The sequence below is a fragment of the Petaurus breviceps genome, unplaced genomic scaffold (genome assembly GCF_028583685.1).
Source record: "Petaurus breviceps papuanus isolate PSGF00001 unplaced genomic scaffold, PetGlider_PUasm1.0 175, whole genome shotgun sequence".
Lineage (NCBI taxonomy): Eukaryota > Metazoa > Chordata > Mammalia > Diprotodontia > Petauridae > Petaurus > Petaurus breviceps.
The window spans coordinates 4,365,756-4,392,680 of NW_027185764.1; the positions used below are offsets into that span (position 1 = coordinate 4,365,756).

Genomic DNA, 26,925 nt, shown 5'->3' on the forward strand with positions numbered 1-26,925 from the left:
ATGAATTCAGTTCAAATGATATTGCTTATATGAGTTCTTTGCTGATCACCCTTCCTGAATTGACTGTGTGTGTATGTTTATGTGTGAAGTGTATGTGTAGGATAGGGATGGGGCATGAATAGGGGTGGGGGTAGAGATAGAGAGGGATGGAGATAGAGGGAAAGGGGGGAAGGGAGAGGGATAGAAAGAGAGCAGAGCAGCAAAAGTCAGTCTTTCTGGGTGACAGTGACTAGGAGTGCCAAGTTGGATTTTTCAAGTGGCATTTTACTGTGCTTGGAAGATTTGCTCTCATTCTTCTCTCTAAACTAAATTCTTCTTGCTGTCAGAGCAAGGAGTGAGAAGCCAATTCCTAATTTTTTAAACAGGAACTGCAGCCTTGCCAAAATAAACGCATGCAGGTGCAAAGCAGCAATACTCTGGCATTCGATCAATTGGGGGCTTTCCCCCTACTCCCCTTTCCCAAAAGACAAAGAGCTCTCAGCTGCCCCTGTGTGACTGTGGCTACCTGACCAAAACCTTCTTTCCAAGTCGAGCAAGACCTTCTGATGCAGGATTAGATGATTAATGGAGGCCATACCAGCTGTTGTTACTGAACCCAACAGTCAAGACTCTTTCTTCCTTTTTTTTTTCTTTATCCATTATTCATCTGGGTTTCATTTGAAAGAGTATGCTGGTGAAATGCTAAAGTGCAAAGGTATGTTTTACACATGTGGAGATCTTATCCCCTGCTTCTAGAAAAAACCGTCCCTCCGCGTACAGTTGCTGTTTGCTTAGGCCGGCGAGCCCCCTTGGCACTCTCTAGCCCCCTCCTGCATATTTTGCTTTTCAGTGCTGGCTTCCCCTGAAATGACTTCAGCGAGGAAACTCGTGAGTCAGAGGCTCTATGGATTCTATCACAGGCATTTGGCAGATGACATCGTCACTGGCTTCATCTGCCTGAGCATTCTTCAGAAACCAGTCTTACAGAGAACATCTGCTTTGTTGTTTCCAAAGTGCTGAATATGAATGTGTGGGGTGATGGCCTTCAAGAGAAGAGCAACTGAGATTCCAGAAAGTCAGTGGATACGTCTCCAAAGATCTTCCTTCCTCCCCCTGCCCCAGTCTCAAGAACCAGGATCCATCTGGGTATCAGCCTGTGGTATCCTGAGAGGACCTCCTTGGGCTACAATGAATAACATCCCCTTGATAGGCTCCATGGGAAAAAGTGAGCTCAGATGGAACAGAGGGAGGAAAGAATACTGACTCCTTGGTCAGAGGTTGTGGGTTCATATCCCACCTATGAGGCTTACTACTGGTATGCCCTTGGGAAAATCGCTTAACCTCATTGGGTCTCAGTTTTCTCATTCGTCAAATAGGTTGACGAATAAAAGTTGGAACAGATGACCTCTGAAGTTCCTTCAGGATTTATGAACCCATGAATTAACCACCCCCAGAGGGAGTAGTTTGGGTTATTTAAGAAGAAAGAGGGCAGGGCTGGCACTCAGTGATGCAGAGTAAGCCCTAGACCCATTATCAGAGGAGAGACAGAGACAGAGAGAGAGAGAGACAGAGACAGAGAGAGGGAGGGAGGGAGACAGAGAGAGAGGAAGGGAGGGAGTCAGAAAGAGAGAGAGAGAGAGAGAGGGAGAGGGAGGGAGGGAGAGAGAGAGAGAGAGAGAGAGAGAGAGAGAGAGAGAGAGAGAGAGGAGGGAGAAGAAAGAAAAAAGAGAAAGTCAGTGCTTGCTCCTGACCCTGTAAATGTGAAACAGCTGCTGGCTCTTAGAACTAACCTAAGTGCCTGAGCTTTTAACCACATGGCAGCAACATTCCAGGCCTCCAGTTCCCTATGGTTGTATGTCCCTGAAGTTAGGAGGATCCCTCCTACTGATGCGACAGGGGGAGGGTCTGCTTCTTTTGGCATCTTTTCTGACCAGTGAAATTCCAAAGCATTCATTTATCAGAGGAGGTCTCAACTTCAGCCTTTGCCATATGTATCTGATGCTGTTACACAGAACTTTGACTAGCTTTCATTTGGCACTGTTTTTAAATGTGTTCTCTGTGTTAGAGTCAGAGAAGAAGGTATAGATGGTATTGAAAGGAAACTCTGGTTTATCCCTATGGTGAGATTTGCATTCAGAACAAAGAATACTTTTCTATGGACTGGATTATTTGGCAGTTTAAATGGAGTGAATTAGTTGGCATTTCAAAAACAATCTAAGATCATGCATGGTTCTAAAGCCAGAAGTGGTCTTAAAAGTCATCTTGTCCAACTCCCTTCCTTTATGGTTAAGGAAACTGAGCCCCATAGAGAAAGAGTGACTTTTTAAAATGCTACACTTGGAGAAATAGAGAAAGGTGCCCTAACTCGGAAGTCAGAGGACAAGGGTCCAATCTTTCCTCTGACAGCTGCTCCCTGTAGGATCTTGGGCAGCTCATCCTCCCTGGCCTCTGTTTTCTTGCTTGTAAATAGAAAGCATTGGCCTAGTTGGCCTCTTAGGTTCTCTTCTAGTATTGTCTCTAGTACTGCTGCTAACAAGTTGTATTAAAGACAGTGCCTTTAGAAATGAAAGCTGTCAAAAACCAACTGAACAAAACTACCCAGAAGGGGAGGAAAAGAGTACAACTAAAAAGCAAAGGACTCCCCCTGCCCCCCCCCCCCCGCCAAGAAAAATAAATGTTTAAAAGCTAGAAAAATAGAATCCGGCGATGACGACCCTCATATTGGACTCTGGAGAATTCTGACTTTCCCCACATGGACTCCTCAAGGCCATCGTGTTGCCATAGTGGCTTTCATACTCGAGTCGCTTCCCTTTTGTTCCTGAGACCTCAAATTTTACTGGTGACTGACTCTTTCCAATCAAAACCGGGAATTTCTTTTGCTTTTACCAACCTGGTAGCAAGCTAATATAATAGAGATACTCTGTTCAGCCCCTTCTCTCCTGTTGTTTAGCAAACAGCCAGCAACCTAGACATAGATAGAATGAAAAACCAGGCCATGAGGGTCTGGTAGAGACCCAGATGGTCAGGGGATGATTGAACTTGGACTTTCCTTTATTCTTTTAATGTGAAAGAAGATAATGCTAGAGGATAGTTTTACAAATGTGTGTGTATGTGTGTGTGTATCCTTTAGGAGAAAATAGCAACTATAATGCCTGCTTTAAAAAAAAAAGCTTTAATTGAATTTTTTTATCAATATTCATGTCACTTATATTTCTCACTGTAACCCCTCCCACCCCTTCCCAGAGAGCCATTCCTTATAATAAAGAGGAAAAAAAACTAACATAATAGAAAAAGTCTGATGTAATATGCAGCGGTCCTCACCTGTATTTCCACTTCTACAAAGAATCAGGATTTAGGGGGATGTATTTTCATGTCTTTTCTAGGAGGCCCAACTTAGTCATTATAATTTCACAGCTTTCAATTACGTTTATCTTTTTGTTGTTCTTTCCATTTAAATTGTCATGGGCTTTGTGAATATTTTTATCCTGGTTCTTCCTACTTTACTTTGCATCAGCTCACTTAAGTCTTCCCACACTTCTCTGTATTTATCAGTCATTGCTTCTTAAAGCAAAGTAATAGTCTGTTGCATTCATGTACTATCTTCCCCATTCAATAGGGAATGCCTAACTTTGGAGGGGTCTCTTCTAATATGTTTAGGTGAGAATGGCTTCAGAATTGCCTATGTCTGTCTGTCTGTCTCTCTCTTTCTCTCTCTCTGTCTCTCTGTCTCTGTCTGTCTGTCTGTCTCTCTATCTCTCCCTGTCTCTCCCTCTCCCTCTCCCTCCCTCCCTCCCTGTCTCTCTCCCTCCCTCCCTCCCTGTCTCTCTCTCTCTCTCTCTCTCTCTCTCTCTCCGATGATACCTGGCTGATACTCTCCTATCCCCCCCCCTCCCCCCCCCCATCCCAGGTAATTCTATTTCTCCATAGGCAGTAGGAACAGACTGAAGTCTTTGATAAGTCAGGTCTAGGCAGTCTGGAGTCTCTCAGCAGTTTTTTCTCCCAGCTGACAGGCAGTTGCTTGAACCCCTGTGAAGAACAGCTGTTCCAAAGAGCGTAGTTTGTCCAAGCATTTGCAGGTGCAGAGCCCTGGAAGGCAAATCTGCAGTGTTCAAAATACTGGTTCAGCTTAAGCTTTTGTGCCCCATTAGCCCAGCAGGCAAGCACCATTGGCATGCCAGGTTGCTAATTTGGAGGGCTGGATCACAAGATAAACAAAGAGCAGAGCAGGAATGGACCAATGGTTATTTCCTTCCCCTCCCTTCTCTTTGTTCTTCTCCCACCCACCCTTTCAGTTTTCTCCTTGGCCTGTCTACCTTCCCTCCCGAATGGAAAAAACAGTATGTATATTCAGCACAAATGGTATGCTTATTGGAAAGAGATGTGGGTGGGCAAAGCAGAAGGATAGGAGAGCATCAGCCATTTTCAAAATCTGGGGGTAAGGGCAATGACACAGAAAAGCTACATTTTCTACACCGACTCCTCCATATTCAGATTCTGCCTGGGTAATTGCTGTGTTCTGCAGCAGAGGTTGTTCCCTGGACTGGCTGGAGTTGTTAGGAATCTGATTTACTATTCTACAACCATGAGATGCAACCTGGAATAATGAAAAGTTATTGTGACTCCATTTTCTACCCCTACTCAGATCTACCCACCTTTCTTTTAGAGGGGATGTAGGTGTATTAACCCTCTGCTTCAAAATCCTGACCCATTAGTGAAAACTGATACTTTGCTTCCATTTCTAAATTTGATTACACGTGAACATATATGTCTGTTTCTAATTATGGCCTTCAGTACGGAAAAGGTACCATTTTTTGCTGGAATGGAAGAGATCAAAGAAACCTATGGCATTCTGGAAATCATCCTTTTCCAAAAGTATTCTTCATGCTTTAATGATTTCATAATTATTGCCTTTTCCAGTTCAGTGGTGGGCTCTTACCCATCTGGTACAGTCTGCGATGCATTTAATGCATTGCTCTCGTATGGTTATACTACCTTAGTGAAAATACACGAGACAGTCTTAACATGTTGTAAGCTCTTCAGCGTCCAGGCAATTCATCAACAAGTGTTGATTAAGTCCTATTATGTGCTGGGATCTCATGATAGACACAAAGGCAAAAGGGAATCTCCGGTTGGAAACAGTCTCTAAGGTGACGATGTGTATTTCTGTGGGTGATGGTAGCAACAGCTAAAGCTTATTTAGTGATTTAAAGTTTGCAAAGTGTTTTACAAAGATTATCTCCTTGCAGAACCTAAGACAGGTTGAGCTTCTTGCCCAGGGTCACACAGGTAAGTTAGGAAATGTCTGAGACCAGATTTGTACTTTTTTGTTGTTGTTCAGTCTTTTTAAGTCATGTCTGTGTCTCTTCTTCACCACATTTGGGGTTTTCTTGGCAAAGATATCTGAGTGGTTTGCCATTTCCTTCTCCTGCTCAGTTTACAGGTGAGGAAACTGAGGCAAACAGGGTGAAATGACTTGCCCAGGGTAACATAGCTAATAAGTGTCTGGGGCTGGATTTGAACTCAGGTCTTCCTGACTCCAGGTCCTGTGCTCTATCTACTGTGCCACCTTGCTGCTCAGGTTTGTACTTAGGTCCTTTCAACGCCAAGCCTAGCATTCTATTCACTGTTCTAAGCTGATAACACGCATACATATATAATTGTGTATTATATAAATATAAATTATATGTGATAACATATTTATAACACATAATTATACAATTATATATCACCTTTTATAAATATTATCTGCATTATATATTATCGTATATTACATATAAAACCTGCCTATCTTGCCCCAAAATCTTTGCTGCCTTCCAGTCTTGACTCTCCAGCTGCCTTTTAGACATCTCAAACTGGATATCCAGTAAACATCTTTTTTTTTCCAAAATTTTATTTTAGACTCAAATGCCAGAACACAAATACAGAACAGAGAAAAGAAACAAAAACATGTCATAAACGTAAATATTGGAACTTAAATACAAAGTTGGAAAGAAAAAAAGTATGTCGTGTACCTACAGAACATAAGAGAAGATTCAAATTATGTAACAATAAATTGTCATTTCAAGAAAGCCTATATGATAAATAATACTTATGTTGAAAACTGCCCATCTTTTCTTTGCTTCCTTGTGAGTTTTCTTTTGTTCTCTGCTGTGCACTTTTTTACTTTGTTCTCTTTTTCCTTACCCCAACCCCGCCCCCCCAGAAGGCTACAATAAAGTTTAGACATGTTTCTCCATAGCTATAGATATATACATAAACATATACATGTATACATACACATATAGACATACACTTTCCCAAACCTATTCTACTTCTGATCTTTGTTTTTATGTATATGCATATCTCTTGTTTCCTATTCCTCCTGCCTCCTCTACTCTACTTTTACCCACTACCTTGCCCTTCTATGACTTGCCCACCCCCCTCCAAGGATTTCTCTCCTATCCTCCCATTCCCATAAATCTAAACACCCTTCTATGCCCCTGTTTACCTATTCCTGCCCCCTCCCCACTAAAGATCCTTCTCTTGTCCTCTCTCTCCTCTCCCTATGCCCCTACGGTTTTATTTCTTCTGAATTTAGAAAACTTCTATGCTCTTTTAAATATATATGTATTGTTCCCTCTTACACCCATTCCTGATGAAAGTAGGTTACCAGAATTACCAGCCCTCCTCCCCCAACTAATTCTTATGAATCAATTCTTCCTCTTGTACCTCATTTGTATAAAATAATTACTCTGTTTAGCTATTCCTAAATGGTTTTACTTTTTAAATTCATATCATACTCAGGTTTTCCCCAATCTTTCTTATGAACTTCCCAATTATTAATAAGAATCTTAGACATATATTTTATATTTTACATATATAAAAAGTAAATAGTCTGTCCTTATGAATCCCTTATAACCAATCTTTGTAATGTACCTTATATTTATATTGGTTCTTGTATGTCAAATTGTCTATTAAGTTCAGGATTTTGTTTTAACAAAGTCTTGAAAATCTAAGTTTATCAAGTGTCCTTTTTTTTCACTCAAGATAATAGGTAACTTTGCAGGGTATGATATTTTTGGCTGGAGCCCCATTCTTTTGCTCTTCAATATGTTGTGTTCTAAAACCTGGGTCCTTTAATGTCTCTGCTTCTAGGTCTTATGTAATTCTAATTGTGGCACCATCATGTTGAAATTGTTTTAATTTTGATGCTTCTGATATTTTTTCCTTGAGCTGGGGGTTTTGGAATTTGACTATGATATTCCTATGAGTTTTCCTCATAGAATCTCTTAAATGGTGATCGATGGGTTTTTTCTATTTCTACCCCCCCCCTTGTTCTAATGCTTCAAGACAATTTTCTTTAATTATTTTTTGTATTATTGTATCAAGATTCTTTCTTTATTATAACTTCCAGTTAGTCTGGTTATTTTTATATTTATTTTCTCTTCTTGATCTATTCTCCACATCTGTTGTTTTTCTTATGTTTCACTTTCTCATTATTCATATTTTGTTTAATCATTTCTTGGTCTCTTATAATTTCACTGGCTTTACTTTTCCCAATTCTAATTTTCAAAGTGTCATTTTCTTCCTTAAGATTCTGGATCTCCTTTTCTGATTGGTTGGCTTTCCTTTCATACCCTTCTTGTTTTTCTTGTATTATTCTTATTTTTTTTTTTTAGTTTTTCCTCCGTCTCTGTCCTTTGGTTTTAAAAATCTGTTTTAAGGTCTTCTATAAATTTTCTTTGGGCAGGTGACCATTGACTGGAGAGTTTCTTTACTTCAATATCCTCCTCTGAAGATGAACCCGGTCATCTCTATTCCCATAATAGGTTTCTATGGTTGGATTTTTTCTCCTTTGCCTGTACATTTTTTTGTGGTGATTAACTTCTTTATTTGTAGTCACCTCTAGCCCTGGGGTATGGGAAATGGTGCTTCTTGCCCCAAATCTTCAGTTCTCCCCTATAGCCTAAAACCAAAGCCAAGCCACCCTATAGCCTGAAACCAAAGCCAAGCCTCCCTGCCTCCTGTAAGTGCCCACAGCCAGGGGCTTTCTGCCCCCACTCACTGGGCATGTGCTGGTTCCTTCTCACCCCTGTCACTGCGTAGCACAGCTGGGTCTGGTGTTTCTGGTCAGCCAAGGTTCCTTTGATCTTCCCAGGCTCAAACACCCAACTCCCTTCACTGTCCCAGGACAAAAGTTTCAGTGTCTGGGACTGAGGCAACCTCTCCAACCAACTCACCTCAGGGCTTGTGACTTGTTATTTAAGAGACTTTTGCTCCTCGGGGCATCTAGGTGGCACAGTGAATACAGCACCAGCCCTGGAGTCAGGAGGACCAGAGTCCAAACCAGCGTCAGACACTTAACACTTACTAGCCTTGTGACCTTGAGCAACTCACTTAACCCCAGTTGCCTTGCCTTCCCCCCTCCAAGAGAGAGAAAGAGAGACAGAGACAGAGACAGAGAGAAACAGAGAGAGAGAATGTAGCCTGATGGTGTTTACTCTTCACAGGGACCAAACCTCATCCTGCTTCCAATCTTCTCAGATTGTCCCAGGAGGACCCCAGTTATGCCCCTGTTTTTATTTATCTCCACCCACACTTTGTTCACCCTTAGGTGCTATTTTAACTCTTTTGTGGGGGAAAATCTTGAGAACTTGGAATTTTCTGACCTACTCTGCCATCTTCCCAGAATCCTCTCCCCAGTAGATATCTTTTACTTAATATGTCCAAAATGGAACTTGTTATGTTTCCTCCTAAACCTTCCCCACATCCTACCTTCCCAATAGAGGGAATCACCATCCTCCCAGTTCTGTGGCTGGAAACCTAGATGTCATACTCAGCTCCTCACTACCCTTCATACCCTGGCTGTTGCCAAGGACTATTGATTTCACCTTTACAACATCTCTCACATATGCCCCCTTCTCTCCTAACACTGCCACCAGTCTAGTGCAGACCCTCACCACCTCACACCTTCATTCCTGCAACAGCCTGCTGGTCGATCTCCCTGCTTCCAGTCTGTCCATTCAGCCGCTAAAGTGATTTTCCTAAAGCACAGGTCTGAACTTATCCCACCCCTACTCAATAAATGCTATTACTTCCATGATCAAGTATGAAATGCTCTGTTTGACATTCAAAGCCCTCCATAACCTAGGCTCCTCCTACGTCTCCAGACTTTTTACACCTTACTCCCCACCACATGCTTTTTAATCCAGTGATAATGGCCTCCTGGATGTTCCACAAAAAAAGATGCTTCAGATATTTCCCTCGCTGTTCCCTAGCCTGGATTGCTCTCCCTCTTCCATTCCACCTACCTGACTTCTCTGGATTCCTTTTAAATCCCAACCAATGTCCCATCTTTTAGTGGAGAACCTTCCCCAACACCTCTTAATTCTAGTGCCTTCCCTCTGTTCATTATTTTCTATTTATCCTATAAATAACACACTTTGTAGGTATTTGTTTGCATGTTGTTTCCCCCATTGGATTATAAATTCCTTGGGTGCCAGGACTATCTTTTGCCTCTTTCTGTATCCCTAGTGCTTAGCACAGTACCTAGCACATAGTAGGTCCTTAATAAATGTTTATTGATTGATAATATATCATTATATATGATATAATATGTGATACATATAATGTATCATATATGATATATCAATTTTATATGTAATCATAAGTGGGCATGCATGCACACACAATAATATAAAACATATAAAATTTCCTCCTAAACCTTCCCCACATCCTACCTTCCCTATAGAGGGAATCACCATCCTCTTAGGAAGGACTTAGGGCCCTAGCACCTGGGGTGATGAGGAATATCTTCTGTGCATTTGAGTTGAGTCTCAAAGGAAAATAGAAATTTTAAGAGACAGAAGGAGAAGATTCCAAAATTTTCACATCCTAATGTTCAAAGCCTGGACAGTTAGGTGGTACAGTAGATAAGAGTACAGGACCTGGAATCAGGAAGACTCATCTTCCTGAATTTAAATCCACCCTCAGACACTTTCTTTCTGAGTGATCCCTGGGTAAGTCACTTAACCCTGTTTGCCTCAGTTTTCTAATTTGTAAAATGATCTGGAGAAAGAAATGGCAAACCACTCCAATATCTTTGCCAAGAAAACCTGAAATGAGGTCACAAAGAGTTGCACACACCAAAAACAACTGAACAACAATGTTCAAAGCACTATGTGGATCCTTGCAAAACTTAGCAAGATTTTCCTCCTCTCTTTTTGTAATCATCAAAGAGAATCCTGTGCAGTAATGCATAGAAAAGTGTCTTCAGGACTGTAAAGACCTGGGCTCAAGTCCTGCCTCTGACACAGTGACAGGACAAGTCAATCTCTCAACTTTCAGGATATTGCCAGTCTACACTGGTAGAGGGAGGTTCCTCATCTGGGAGTTCCCTATATGAGTTACATCACAGGTCTAGACCCTATTTCTCTGTCTTCATAATCACCAGAAAGCATTTATAAAGTACATACTTGTTAACAGTACAGAGTTCAATGCTGTAACATGGTGATTTACAAAAAGAATTTGCAATTTGAAATTGATCTAACTTAGGCAAGTATGCCAAAAATCAGACAGCAGTAGATAAATGTTCAGGTTGTCCTATTAAGTATTCACCCTGTACACACAGCAGGGATGAGATCATTTGGAGATTCTGAGGAAAGTAGTGCCCAAGGGAGTCTCACTGCACTGAAATAAATGAGCTCATCTTAATAGACAGAAATGTAGATAACCTACAAATCCTAGAAATTACCTTGTTTGAGTATTTTTATTTTAATCTCAAATTGTGATTAAACTTATTTCTGCTGCTCACAACGTGACAAAAAAAAAAGTAGATCTGGGTAAGAATAGAAACCTAATAGCATATTTAGAATACCACATTTGGGAAGGAATTTAAGTAAACAGGACAAAGACTGAACCTCTTAAGGGAGCAAAACCTGTGCAGCTGACCTGAAGCAAAGGTTGAAACTTGGAATATAATATCCTCTTTAAGTAGGGATGAGGGAAGAAAACTTCTAAACAGCTCGGTCAAATATCGTGGTGAACATAATTGATAAATGTCACTTGAGAAGTAACTGATGAGACTGAAATTACTATTTGCCAATTGAAAAATAATTATGTTAAAGTACATACTTGTATTTATTTTCTTAATGCTTTTTAGTTACCATAATAACAGTGCAGAAGAATGTTGCTGTCTTGATGAGCTGGCAGAATCCTTATAAAAACAACACTTCTTATAATAATAGTATGAATTATTTGCTGAAATCATTCCTCAGAAAGCTACACTATATTTCCTGACAGTCTTTTATTGCAATCTTCCTCCAAGGTAGCTCATATGAAAGCTATTAGAAAGGAAGGCACTGTGATAACCAGTTGTTTTATTTTTGTCACTCATGCATAGATCATTCCATTGAGTATATAATTATGAAGTTGAATTAGAGTAATTGTTTTATTTAATAGGAGACGATTACAGTGGCATAAAATTAATCTAGCATTGGTTTTAGAGTACTCACACTAATGACACTGATTATTTGTGGAATCTCAAAGTTAGAAGAAAACACTGAAATATGGTCTAATTCCATACCTGAGTAGGGACACCCATTAAATTATCCCCTATGAGCGTTCCTTCAGCTTATATTGGAAGATTCCCCATTGATGGAAAACCATTCCATTTTTTTTACATTATTCACTATCTTATTCTTATTGTTATGAAGTTTCTCCTTATATTGAGACAGATTTCTTCAGCCTCTATCTATTACTCCTAATTCTGCTCTCTGGACAATTATTAGGTCTTCCCTCCTCCAAAGTTGATTTATCCACAGGGCCTTCTACTTACTTATCCCTTTGTGACATAGTTTTGAGTTAGCCCACCATCCAATGTCCTTCCTCTGGAAGCACACAAGCTTATTACTGTCTTTCTTATTATGTGGTGTCTAGAAACGAGCACTATACTTTAGATGTGACCTGACCAGATGAATATTTATTCATCCTATGCTTGGGGTCCACTATTCATGGAGAGTTCACTACAATAAGCAGGGGAACATTAGTCTCCTAGTTCAGTACGTTATTTTCTTTAAATGCCTCCTAAGATTACATTACCCTATTACTGTTAACTCACAAGGAATTTGTAATCCATAAAAATCCCATTTTTCAGCTAAACAATTGTCTGTTTCTTCTTTATTATGTACTTGTAAACTTAATTTTTAACCCAAGTTCATAATTTTACAGAATTTTAGATGACATCTTAATAAATCTGCCCATCATTCTAGCCAATTGAGATTATTTACTGGCTTGTTTTTGTAACCTAATATATAAACTTGATATAACCTGAAAATATAATAAGCGTGTCTTCTATGCATTCATTCGAGTCACCACAAGATACATGCAAAAGCATAGAACTAAGAACAAAGTCCAGTGCCATATTATTACCAACTCCCCTCTGGGTTGACATTCATCCATTAATGACCACTCTATGAATCCAGTTCACAAAATCTTAAGTGTGATAGTGGGTTTCAGTTTTTTTCCATTTCTAATCCTTGCTATTTTTTTTCTTTCAAATTCACCTCATATTTCTCCTTGCCCACAATTATTAGAAGAGACTTTATCAAATGCCTTTATAAAACCCAGTTATGCTACATCTAGTATTTCCTGTGGCAGTCCAAAGACTTTTACAACAAAAGAAATAAAGTTAATCCAGCATGAATTCTTAAGCCATGTTAAATTATAATGGTCACCATTTCTCTTCCAATGTGTCTGTTTTATTTTGTCATTATAAATACTTCCTAATAAACACAGACAATCCGTCTTACAAAATCCATTCCCCCCCAAAACTGTTCATTATTAATTGTTCACAGAAAGGAGAGGAGAATGGTTTCATCCTTTTTCTTTGTTTGTTTCATTCTTTGCTTAGATAACATTGACCTTTGTGTTTGACAAGAGTTTTATTGCCTCTCCCTGTTGATTTTATTGACATCGCTGTAGTCATTTTGTATAATATTCCATCGGCTGTTTTCTTCACTCTGTATCCAATCATGCAAGGTTTTCCATTTTTCTCTGAATTCACATTCCTTACTCCTTACATTATTAGAACATTCCATGTTACTCATATGTCATATTTTTTTTCAAGCATTTCCCAATCTTTGGGTAAGCTATTTTGTTTGTGTTCCCAGCTTTTTGTGTTTACAAATAAGACTACTCTGAATATTTTTTGTGAAGAAGGGATTACTCACCAATTGAGTCTAAGGTTTATCAGGACAAGCCTGACTAGCCTGAGTCAGGTAGTTCAGGCTCAAGATTTGAACAAAATGAGATGTTCACAGATCATCTGATAGCCAGCAAGAGTAGTTTTACTTAGCCATAGGAAAGAAAAGGAAGTTCAGAGCCAAAAAGGACATTTAGCAAGGGATACAGAATTGATTTAATTGAGCATAGATGCTCTGTCCCTGTGTTGTCTATAATAGTTTTACACAGAAACCTGAAGGAGGAGAATCTGATTCCTCATGCTTTTTGTTTGCTTATTTTTTTTTGGTTGCTGCTGCTGCTGCTGTAGGTAGTACCTAGGCAAATAGGTACTAACATTGGCCAATAACAGGTCCCAGCCCAAGGCCAACTTGGTTATTTGTCTGGATTTTTTTTTTTGTTAATTTGTTTATTTCCTTTTAGTTTACAGAATTTAATTCCACAATTCCTTGAGTTTCACATTTTGTCCCCTCCCTCCCCTCCCCGCCATGGTGGCTTATAGTCAAGTATAGGATCTGTAAATACTTTAACATTATAAATTAGTCAGGTTATAAGGACGGATTGTACCAGCTGGAATGAAAAATGGTAAAGAGGACATAAAACCAAATAAGAGAAGGAAAAAGATCAGGTATTTTGCTTCCACCTGGATATAATCTTAGTTCTTTCTAGTTCTTTCTCTGGATGCACATATTTCTCTCCATCATGGGTCTTTTGGGATTGACTTATATCACTGCATTGCTGAGAAGAGTCCAGTCTATCAAAGTAGGTCATCACACATACGTTGTGTCTGTAATTGTGTACAAATTTCTCCTGGTTCTACTCTTCTCACTCAGCTTCAGTTTGTATAAGCCTTTCCAGGTAAATATGAAGACCATCTGCTCCTCGTTTCTTATAGCACAATAGTATTCCATAACATGCATATACCACAACTTGTTCAGCCATTCCCCAATTGATGGGCATCCCCTTAATTTCCAATTCTTTGCTACCACAAAAAGAGCTGCTATAAACATTTTTGTACATATGGGTCTTTCTCCCATTTCTATGATCTCTTTGGAATATAACCCTAGGAGTGGTATTGCTGGATCAAAGGGTATGAAAGTATTTATAGCCCTTTGGTCATAATTCCAGATTGCTCTCCAGAAAGGCTGGATCAGTTCACAACTCCACCAGCAATGCATTAGTGTTCCAGTTTGCCCACATCCTCTCCAGCATTTGTCATTTTCCTGTTTTGTCATCTTAGCCAATCTGACTGGTGAGATGTGGTACCTCAGAGTTGTTTTGATTTGCATTTCTCTAATCAATAGTGAATTAGAGCATTTCTTCACGTGCTTATAGATATCTTTAATTTCTTTCTCTGAAAACTGCCTGTTCATATCTTTTGACCATTTATCAATTGGGGAATGACTTGTATTCTTATAAATTTGACTCAATTCTCTGTATATTTTAGAAATGAGTCCTTTGTCAGAGACACAGGTTGTAAAGATTCTTTCCCAATTTCCCACCCCCCTCTTAATCTTGGTTACATTGGCTTTGTTTGTACAGAAACTTTTCAATTTCATGTAGTCAAAATTATCCATTTTACATTTTATAATGTTCTCTAATTCTTGTTTAGCTATAAAGTCTTTCCCTCTCCACAAGTCTGATAGGTAACTACTCCTTGGTGGTTCAAAGTGAATATAAATAGCAATTGTTTCTCTTCTGGCCAGAAACCCTGAGCTTGATTTTTTTCTTTTTTTGAGTAGGTACCAGGCCATCTTTTGCTTCATTTCTTACCTACCCTTAAATCAGTAAAAGAGTGTTACCTCAGACAGATTGAGACCTGGGAAAAACCTTAGCTTTAAAAGGCCAAGGTCTGCACAAATAAAACCAATGCAACCAAGATTGGAAAGAAAAAAAGAAATCTGGGGAATAATTTTTACAGCCTCTGTTGCTGATAAGGGTCTCATTTCTAAAATACATAGAGAACTGAATCAAATTTATAAGAATACAAGCCGTCCCTTGATTGATACATGGTCAAAGAATATGAACAGGCAGTGTTAGCCATAGCCATGAAAAAAATGCTTTAAATCACTATTGATTAGAGAAATGCAAATTAAAACAACTCTGAGGTACCACCTAACTAACATCTATCAGATTGACTAATATGACAGAAAAGGAAAATGATAAATGCTGGAAATGTGGGAAAATTGGAACACTAATGCGTTATTGCTGGAGTTGTATGCTAATCCAACTATTCTGGAGAGCAATTTGGAACTATGCTAAAAAGGGTTATAAAACCATACATACCCTTTGATCCAACAATACCTCTACTGGACCTGTATCCCAAACGGATCATAAAAATTGGGGAAAACATGTACAAAAATATTTATAGTAGCCTTTTCTGTGGTGGCAAAGAATTAGAAATTGAGGGGATGCCCATCAACTGGGGAATGGCTGAACAAATTGTAGTATATGAATATAATGAAATATTATTGTACTATAAGAAATGATGAACAGAGGGATTTCAGAAAAACCTGGAAAGAATTACGTGAACTGATGCTGAGTGAAGTGAGCAGAAAGAGGAGAACATTGTATGTAGCAACAGCAACATTGTGTGATGATTAGCTATGACAGACTTAGCTCTTCTCAACAATACAGTGACCCAAGACAGTTCCAAAAGATTTGTGATGGAAAAATACTAATCACATCCAGATAAAGAACTAAGTAGTCTGAATACAGATTGAAGCATACTATTTTCACTCATTTTTGTTTGGTTGGTTTTGTCTTTTCTCATGGTTTTTCCCTTTTGTTCTGATTCTTCTTTCACAACATGACAAATTTGGGAATATGTTTAACATGATTGCATATGTACAACCTATATCAGATTGCTTACTCTCTTGGAGAGTGGGGAGGAAAGAGAAAGAGGAAGGGAGAAAAATTTGGAACTCATGAAAATGAATGTTGAAAACTATCTTTACATGTAATTGGAAAAAATAAAATATTTTTATTTTTTTTTAAAGCCCAAGGTCTCCCACTGTATCTGGAGTCATCTCTAGTCATTCTGACCTATGTCTTGCTACTGAACTCAAATGACCTTGAGGAAAGAGTGAGGTTGATGACTTTTCAACAGCCCTGCCTCACTTAAATCCAATTCATCTGCAAGTCAAGACATCACTCTCCTGATGTTATTGGTCTGCTTCCAGAAAGAAGGACAAACAGCCACAAGGCTAATAGGAAACTATATCAAATGCCTAACCCTGAGTCCTCTGAATTAACTGAATCTCAAGGATGGTTTTAACACTTTTTAAGGAAAAACTAGCCTACCTATCCTAAGGGTAAAGCCTTAGAGTATTGATCCTACCTGAAAGGGTAGCATCTCTTTACTAATTTTCTTCATAGTTCCAAATTGTTTTCCAGAGCAATTGACCCAACTGATGTTTCCACCAGCATACCTTTTTTTTTTTTGGACATAGCTTCTCCAATTTAAATCTATTCAGAAAAACCATATGCTAGATTTGTGGTAAGCGCTGTCAATAAAAAGAGAAAATGCAGTTCCAACTCTCAAGGAGTTTACATTCCAATTAAGAGAAATCAACATGTATAAGGACAAATATATAGAAAGTGTAAACAGAGTAAAATCTAAGTAATTTCAGGGTTGGAGGAAAAACATTAATAACTGAGATCATAAAAGGTCTTCTGTAGAAGGTGGCACCAGAGTTATGTTCTGAAGGAAACAAAGGATTTTATAATGGAAAGGTGAGGAAGGAGAACATTACAGGCATGGGGAAAGCCTGGATTTGTGCAAAGACCCAGAGATTGGAGATGAAATGTTGTATATGGGGAAAGCAAGTCAGCCAGTTTGCCTGAGTCATTGAGTGTGTAAATGGCAATAATGTGAGATCCATCTGGAAAGATAGGTTGGAAACATATTAGAAGAGGCTTTTTTTTTTTTAACAAATAAAGCATCTTCCAAGTTCTTACCATGTGCAAATCCCTGTGCCAAGCACTGGAGACACAAATAGAAAAGATAGTCCTTGTCTCAAAGAGCTCACGTCCCAATGGGAAGACAACACATATGAAAGGTCTCAGATGCAAGTCAGAAGGGAAGGCCCTGTTGTCCCCTGGGGTGCAGTGATGAAGCAGACGTTAACCCCTCTTCTTTAATGTCATTTTACTAATAAAATTACATTGGTTTCTGATGATGAGTGATTTGACAGTGCTCTTAGTTCAGGGTCCTAGGTTATGTCCATCAGAATATGAGGGGAGATGGTGATAAAGGTGGTGGCAGAAGTTTGACTTGCCTAGGCATGCTACCTCCCCTCTGGTGCTCAGGGCGACCTTCTGCTTCAGCTACTCTGGCTTGCCTTGCTAAGTGTGGCAACTGACTGACAGTTGGTAAGAATGGCCAGCCCTTTGGTGTGGCCAGGTAGCACAGCGAGTAAGAGCACTGGCTCCAGTGTCGGGATGACCTGGGATCAAATCCAGGCTCAGACACTTAGCACCCACCCAGAAACACCTGGCCATGTAACCTTGAGCAAGTTACTTAACCCCGATTGCTTAAAAAAAAAAAAAAGAATGGCCAACCCCTTCTCTAAAAGAGTTGTTTTGATACACTTAGCTCTTCTCAGCAATGCAAGGATCTAAGTCAATTCCTAAAGACTCATGATGGAAAATGTCATCCACATATGGAGGAGAAAGAACTCAGGAGTCTGAGTGTGGATAGAAACATACTGTTTTCCCTTTTTTAATTTTAATTTCTTGTGGTTTTCGCCTTTGGTTCTAATTTGTCTTTACAACATGACTAATGTGAAAATGTTTAATATGAATGCATATGTAGAGCCTACATCAGATTGCACACTGACTTGGGGAAGAGGAAAGAGGGAGGAAGAGAAAATTTAAAACTCAAAATCTCATAGAAGTGAATGTTGAAAACTAAAAAATATTTTTTTTTAAAAAAAGAGAATTGTTTCCCTGGATGATAACTGTGAGGACCAGGTATTATAGCTGTGTCCTCAGCTTCTCCCATCCTTGGTAATATCCTAGTTGAAAGTTGATGCCTCCTGGCTGTTTGGATGGAGCAGAGGTGATAAAATCTCAACCCACTGGGTACCAGCTAGTGGACAAATGATCTCCAGTAGGGTCTGGGATCAAGAGAAAAGCTTTCTACCAGACATAGAGAGGGATCCACTGGATACAATGCTCTAGCTCCCAGAGAACCTAAAAGAGATCTCTTTTTGCTTCATGTGATCAGATTCCCCTCCTTCTAAATTAGCTCTTGTGGAAGGGCTATGGAGGACTTTAAATACCAAACAGAAGCTTTTATATTTAATCTTAAAGGCATTGGGTATCCTCTCACAGCCTTTATGACTAGGAAATGACTTGATCCGATTTATATTTTAGGGATATCAATTTTGTAACTGTGTGGAGGAAGGATTGAAGAGCAGAAGAAGTCTCCTGGAGGAAAGGAGACTCATCAGGGACTATTGAAATATCTAGACGAGAGGTGATGAGAGCTTAGACAAGGGCCGTGCCTTCACAAACAGAAAAAAAGGGGCTACATATGAAAAATGTTGTAGAGGCAGGATCAATAGGACTTAACAGCTGATGGCATATATGAGGGATAAAGGAAAAATGAAAATATGAATGTGACTTTAAGACTGGGAACCTGAGTTACTGGAAAAAAAGAAAAAGAAAAAGCAGTAACTGGGAGAAATAGGGAACTTAGAGAAAGAGATGAGTTAAGGGAGAAAGAGTTCTGTTTCAAACATATTGCATATGAGATGTCTGTGGGACATCCAACTAGAGGAAACTAGGGATACAAAATTATAGCTCATAAAAAAAATGAGAATTGGGTATGTAAATCTGGGAGTCATCTGCTTAGTTGTTAATTGAAGCTGTGAAAATTGATGAGATCAGCAAGAGAAAGGATGGATGGATGGATGGATGGATGGATGGATGGATGGATGGATGGGTGGGTGGATGGATGGATGGATGGATGGGTGGATGGATAAATGGATGGATGTTCCCAGGTTTAAAAACAAGCAAAGAGGGCAGGGAATGCAAATGGTTGAAAATGCAGCAGAGGAGACCAAGAAAGAAATTTCAGATGGGTAGGGGACAGATATCTGATACTGCATAATTTGGAGGTGAGAGTGCATTTTCCTATCTTTTTTTACTTTTTGCTAGCATGTTGCCACAGTGTGTCTTAATTTGCATTTAGCTGCTTGTTGGTGATTAGGGACTTTTTTTCAGGTGGTTTACTTGTGACTTTTATTTCTTTTCAAAACTATTTTTTTCATTCCCTTTGACTTCGAACCTATTGAAGAATGGCTCTTAATTTTATAAATTTATGTCAGTTTTCTATAGATTTTGGACGGCAGACTTTTGCCAGATATTGATGAAAAAATTTTCCCCTCTAATATGTGCCTTTTCTTCTGCTTCTGGCTGGATCTATTTCATTTCTGCAAAATCTTTTTTGTTATATAATTGATATTATCTAGGTCATTGTAAGATCTCTTCTATCCCATGCACAAGTACACATGTTTCCCCATTCATAATTGTAAAAAATATAATAACCTTTCGTTTTCCTCTAATTTTCCTGATATAACATTTGGTATTTGAATGATTAATCTATTTTGGGAATGTATTGTTGTATACTGTGTGAAATGATCATCCAGAAATGATTTTCCTCATATTACTCTCCGACTTGCCCAACATTTTTGTCAGTCTCTCCCTCAATAGTTTGTGCTTTTTGGCTTCAGAAAGCACCATGCGCATGCGTTTACAGTTCTTACTTCTCTGGTCTGTTCCCCTGACCTATTTTTCTAGTGTTTTTTTTTAATCCGGCACCAGATAGTTTGACAATTACTGCCTTCATCTTCCTCCTTTACCCTTGATCTTTCATTCCTCCAAATGAATTTTGTTATTATTTTGCCTAATTGTATAGAACATCCATTTAATTGGCATAGCAGTATACCTATAAGGTGATTTGGGTAATGTTATCTACAAATAAAGATAATTTTGTCTCCTCCTTGACCATGCTTTTAATTTTGGGGGGTGAGGAGTGAGAAGGGAAGGGACTAGACCTGTAATTTCATTAGCATAGAGAACTCCCAGAGGAAGAAGTCTTTTACCAATGAACGTTGACACTTTCTCAGCAACTTATAATCTTAAAGAATTACCTGGAGTAGAAGTGTCAAACACCTAACACTTTTGCATACAGCACAAACCAGATTAAGTTGTAATTGGAAAATATTCAATGTAATAAATAAAAACACAATAAAACATAGATAACATTATATTTTCTAACTAAGTTCAATTGTGGGCCACAGGGATCGTTGCATACCAGTCAGTGACCTATGTTTCTATTAGATTTGATTGTCACTGACAGGTTAAGGGACTTGCCCAGGGTCACACAACCAGTAAATGTTAGAGGCAGTGCTTAGGTCCTGGTCTTTCTGGTTCTGAGGTAATCTCTCTGTCTACTTCCTCTTGTTTATGTTGACTGTTAAAACCCACCCCTGCCCCTGCCTCAATCCTTGCAGTCTCCTAACCCTGATATGTAACTTGCTTGGTACACTATAGAAACTCAGGACTGATGACTATTATTTTTTAAGTTAGCAAATGACTGATAAATCCATAGTTAAAATCTGAGAATATATTGAATGGTTTTGGCATTTGATGGCATAGATTATTTTTGTCTATTTGAACTTAAAATTTTTGTCCTGGAATAGTTAACATGTGGGACATTTTATCTATTTGCTTCTTACTGTTTTTTTTTCCCTGAATTTCAGAAATTCAAAAATTCAAAAAACTTCTAGAATCCTGGTGTCCATTACGTTCTAGTTACATCTAGCTGTCTACAATGCCTATGGTGTATTATTTCATAAGGAAGAAGTAGATCATAATACTGAATCCCATTTGCAATAAAAATGTTGCCTATGTTTTAGGAGACAGGGTGAGCTTGAGAGGTCTACTTAAATTCTCAGATAACCGAAGAAATTAATGTCAAACCTTTTCCACCATCAAACCTTTGAATACATAGCAATATTGACACTCCGAGATTTACTTCCCCTACTTTATATCCACAAACTCTGGCTGCCAAAATGACGAGGGTTATATAATTCATTGCTTCCTGACCTGGTAGACAAAGTCTGTTTGCATTCGGAAGTCTGAGGCTATGTTAGAATTCTAAAAATGTCTTTGTTTTTCTCTCTTGCCATCTCCATCCCACTCCTACCTGGTTTAGGGTGAATTTAGATGTGTCAGGCCTCCAGTATAAATTCTTGCAGTTGCTTGAGAGTAGCAAAATTACTCAGATGAAGGCAGGCAGGTGGGAAGGAAAAATTTGAAAGAGGAGAAATATGGGGTGAGTTAAAGTAGAGATTGGACAAGTGACCCCTGAATAATCAAGATTTGGCTGTAGTTACAAAAATAGAAGTGTGGCCAGCATGTGATGGCCGCCTCAAGGAGTCTCCTTTGTAGTTTTGAGGCATGAGGCACTAAGCCAAACTTTCCCATTACCTCAACTGCTCCCACAGTGTACGTTAGCCACTTGGAAAGGTTGCATTCAATAAGTTATTGCTATGATGCACTGAGCAACTTCTCTGTGACCTAAAGGAGTTTTTGCATGGAAGTCTGCAAAGGTGTCCGAGTGACAACCATGAAATAGTTCAAGCACGAAGAAAATCTAACTCTATGCAGGGGGACTTCTAGAATAAAGTGCATACTCTTTCACGCCCTATCAAATTCTTGTTAGTCAATTCCACTTCAAGGCAGTAAACTCCAAACTCAATTCCCCTAGGTCAGTGTTGGATTTTAGGAACTTAATAAAGTAAGCCCCCTCGTTCAGAATCCTGATTTAAGCCCAAGTTTCTCCTTCTTCACTCCGGCTTTCTATAATTCAATTACCATAATACTATTAGGAAAATCAAATCTCTATCTGCCAATTAGTCTCCAAATTATGCTATCAAAATTTGGACATTACTTCAAGTAAGTCCTTGAGGTTTGATACTCCAAAGCTTCACTTATCCTTAACCCTCTACTCAATCATTAGCCTTACTGAGTTTTTTCTCTCTAGGTCATAGTGATTTTATGCTATATATCAGAGAAATTCCTTTTAATGTTATAAGCTTAATTTTTTAATTTTAAAAATAAAAATATTTTTACTTGCTTTGGGGGAAGATAAGATCCTCCCCCCCCCCAGGAAAAATTCATTTAAATTAGTTGTAAGCAAAATGTATTTTTTATTTGCAGAAAATTAACTCAGGTTAGAAAACATGAATATGTGGATAGGGTACAGTTCCAGTGGTATGTTAGAGCCAGCTCTAAGAGCCAATTGTTAAATTTTCAGAGTGAGCATTTGTACCTTGGAAACTGGGAAATGCTACAAATTAGGGTTTGATTTATTTTTAATTGTCTAGATTTAGGAAAGTAATGAAGAAAATGTTAATAATGCAGGCTAAATTTAAAAGTGCGTGAAGTGTGATTTTTTTTTTCAGAGAGCTTGTTGTTAAACATTTACCAGCATACCCCAGAATTTAGCCCTCATGGACAGAACACAAAGTACTCTAATCCATCTAGTCTTCATTGAAACAGGACACTCTATCCAATTAAGAAGTTTTTATCCAGTAGAATCCAGTCTTTCTACTTGAATGAAAACTTGAAGCCACAACTGCATTATATTTGTTTCTGTGTCCAAAGTATCTGGCATGAATAAACTGCTTAATAAATGTTTGTTAAATTGCAACTGAATTCATCTTATCGCTTCCTTTTCTCTTTCTTTCAAAGCCACATAGACAAATAGCCAAAACTTGTTTTCCTGTTTCATTACTGTTCTCTGGAAACTATGACTTTAAGTAATGAAAACACTGCCAACAATTGTTCCTTCAGAATCCTGGATAGTCTTACTTGGATAGTTCTTTCTTCATAGATTCGTAGATCTTAAGTCATAGGAACATTCAGATCTAGAATGGACCTTAAATGCTTGCTAGTTTAATTCTGTCATTTTACTCTTAAGGAAGCTAAGACATAGAGAGGTTAAATGACTTGCCCAGTGTCACACAGGTAATGAGTATCTGAGACAGGATTTAATCCTAGGTCATCTGACTCCAAATTAAATGTTCTTTCCATTCAAATGTGGGTGCCTTTCTTATCAGCCTTCAGCATACCATTAACAGAACAAAGTTTTCATCATCTAAGATACTGAGAGCTTTCATTTTTGAGAAGGGAGGAGGCTGGTAGGTAATAAATACTTGACCATGCCTGCCTACCATTCATCTGTGTTCATTCATTATCCTAATACTACATTGATTTTTCCCTGATGTTGTCCTGGCAAGCTTCCCGAGAACTGTTAGCCTTGAGCCTCTTTACCAATGTCATGAGAATTAGCCCCTATGCTCCCATGATAGCATCATTTGTGAGGTGATGCCTTTTCTTAAATGGAGAAAGTCTCTGCACATGTCAGTAAAGAGTGCTGGCAATAATAAATAGAGAAAGCATCACTGGTGGTCTATTTCATTGGTTTTTTTTTAAATTAATCATAAAGCAATGTTTGGTGATTCTATTCCAGACTATTTGATCATTCTATGGAAGGATTCAAAAACTGGGAGTTTATGACAATTCATTGCTGGGGAGAAAAAGCGGCAGGTGACTGGGTGTTGGAAGTTTATGATACCCCATCTCAGCTGAGGAACTTCAAGACACCAGGTAGGAGCCAGTCTTCATTAATTTCCTGCTAACCTTGTTTTCTGAATTGGAAGAACATGGAATAGTAGTTTGACCTGTAACAAAGAGCCATCACACTAACTCTTATCTTACCATCGCCAAAAATAATATAGAGTACAAAATATTTGCCATTCATGCTGGGTTGGGCTCGCCATTGGGCAGACGTAGTCCCTGCCCACTAGGAACTCACAGCTCGAGAAAGTCAGTAGCAATGAGAACAGAGCAACAGCAGACCAAGAGCCACTGCCTCCTTTGCCCCAATAAAACCTGCCTTTTGTTTCATAGGGAAAAGACAGAGAAACTAAATTGTCTGATCTTCACTTCTTTACATGATTGATAGAAGGAAATGAATTTCTTTAGGTGTCTTCACCCTGAGTTCCTTCTAAATTAAATTCATGAACTTAAGCAAGGTATCAGATTTGTCCTATACCAACTAAATGAGTTCATAGGGGAGAGCATGAATGATGACATTCTACCCTTTCTTGAGTGACATAAACCTGAAAACCTTTTGGACGTATGTAGCATGGAAATGACCATGTGAACAAAGGCCTTTTCAGGACAACTCAAGCCACTCTGGTCATACTGGGCAAACTGTCTTCTTCATGCTAACATGTGACATTAATTTGTGGAATGAAATAAGTCCTGATACAACTTCAACATGAGATAGAAGGTTTGGCTCAGTTTTTTAAAAGCCAGCCCTGGTCATATCCCATAGTATACATGCTGTACTCCATTCACCTATCATCATGTTTTTTTCAGCCATTCTGTAACCAAGTCACAAGTATCCTAAGTTGGCAAGTATGTCATCAATGTTCCATCTAGTCATCCAGGGAAGGACCAACTTCGAGTCAATCCATGTTGCCATTATCCAGTTATGATCCTTTAAAAAGTACATGTCACAAATGATCTTAAATCTCCCATGTTTTGAAGTGTGAGTAGACTCAGATACATGAAGTTTTGTGGGGGGAAAGACTTCTACACAGAACACAGTGGTGACCTTTAGGATGATTGGTTTGGAGAGTAGAAGGACCGTAAGGAGTTGTGATTCCAACACTCACTTTATAGTAGAAGAATTAAGACTCAAGGAGCTTAAGGCAACTTGACTAATATTTCACAGGTAGTAAAGGTGAGACATGAAATTTGAACTCAGGTTTGGTGACTCTAAATCAAACACCCTTCCCATGGCATCACTGTGCCTTCATTATATAATTAATAAATGTTTAGGCATTGGCTGTAATAAAAAAATATAATAAAAAATTTTTAAAAATTTAAAAAAAGATAAGAAAAGGCTCACTAGCAAAGTGGCAATTGTTTGCCAAACAGTCATTCTGCACTGAAGACCTATTAGATATCTAGCATTGTGATGGTGTAGAATTCTACAACGTAATAATAAGAATAACTGACATTTATGTATTACTTGAACTTTTGCAAGCCCATTACAGGATATCTCATTTGAGCTACTCAGCAATCCTCTGAAGTAGACACTATAATCAATATGATCAGCCCCATTTTATAGAAGAAAAACTGAGATGCTCAGATAAAAAGTTCAAGTGACTTGCCCATCATCACGTGACTAGTAGAGATCAGAGGTGGAATGTGAACACAAGTTTTTCTGCCTCCAAGTCTAGCCCTCTATCAACTCTGCCACATTCTCTCTCAATATCCAAGATCATGGCCCTTTCCTGAAGGAAATCGCAACATATTTCCATCCTATAGCATGAGAAATTAAAAAAAAAAAAACTTCATGACCTTATAGCTCTGCATACGCATAGTATGTTGTAATGGAAAGAGGACCAGAGCTGAATCAAAAGACCTTACTCTGATTCATTACAATTCAATTACAACAGCCATGGATGGGTTGGGGGATGAGGGTGGGAAAGGAAAAACATTCCATTTTTGGCTTGAGAACTGAGGTGAGTAAATGAAGACAGGAGAGAGTAGAAGGAGAAGATTCTGAAATAAGGCTAGACATAGAGGTAAGAGTCACATTGAAGATGAGAGTCACAACTTTATATGCTTCATTTGGTAGACTCCTATGGCAAGCCTTTGCTATGCTGTTGTTACTGCACAGAACTTTATTTACCTGGTGGCTCACCTGATCAAACTCTAGTCACTAGTTGCTACATGTTGTTTCCTCCATTAGACTGTAAACTCATTGAGGGCAAGGAATATGTTTTTTTCTTTTCTTTGTGTCCTGTCTGACTCATGATAAATGCTTAACAATTGTTTGTTGACTGACTGCTCTCCCCACCCCCACTCAGGTGACCATGTATAGATTTACATTATATGTTACATTCCCCGTAGTCACCGCTATGCCCACCACAACAGAAGATAAACTCTTTGGTTGTCAGATTGAAGATTTTATTAAAGTGACGTGATCACTTGTTAACTTTGTGACCCTGCAAGTAACTTTACCATGATGAGCCTATCTCCTTATCTATAAACCAGAACTAACGATACTGGCAAAATCTACCTCAATCAAACAACAGGGGGGGGTGGCTAGGTGGCGCAGTGAATAGAGCACCGGCCCTGGAGTCAGGAGGACCTGAGTTCAAATCCAACCTCAGACACTTAACACAAAAACTGGCCATGTGACCTTGGGCAAGTCACTTAACCCCAACTGCCCTCCAAAAAAAAAAAGCAAAAGAAAAATCAAACGGATTTTTTTTATGAAGTGCCTACAGTATATGAGACACTATCCTAGGTGCTAACCTCATAGACTATTATGAGGAAAGTGCTATGTGAAATAATTTTTTTTAAGCACTATATAAGTGGAATTCTTACTATATTGACTTCTGGCACACAAAGAGAAAGGTCAAGGGTCAGTCCTATTCCCAGTTAACCCCAGACATTTCTTATATCAGGTATGGTTTTCTTTTTTGCTTTTTTTCTTGACATGAAAGTATTAACATATGTCTAGTAATAGTTGACATATAATAATCCCTAAATCCTATTATATTTAGGGATAAGTCATACTTATTGATAGGGAGTGACTTTTTTTTAAAGAGGAAAAAACCACCTACT

At 38.7% G+C, this 26,925-nt stretch overlaps 1 protein-coding gene across 1 annotated transcript in view; it reads left to right on the forward strand.

The window, feature by feature from the left end:
* The window catches only part of PCSK5 (proprotein convertase subtilisin/kexin type 5), a 609,050-nt gene that overhangs the window by 384,554 nt on the left and 197,571 nt on the right, over positions 1-26,925 (forward strand). The window contains exon 14 of the mRNA XM_069085345.1: positions 23,747-23,883. Within this exon, the coding sequence (XP_068941446.1) occupies positions 23,747-23,883 (137 nt within the window). The remainder of the gene's footprint in view (positions 1-23,746; positions 23,884-26,925) is intronic.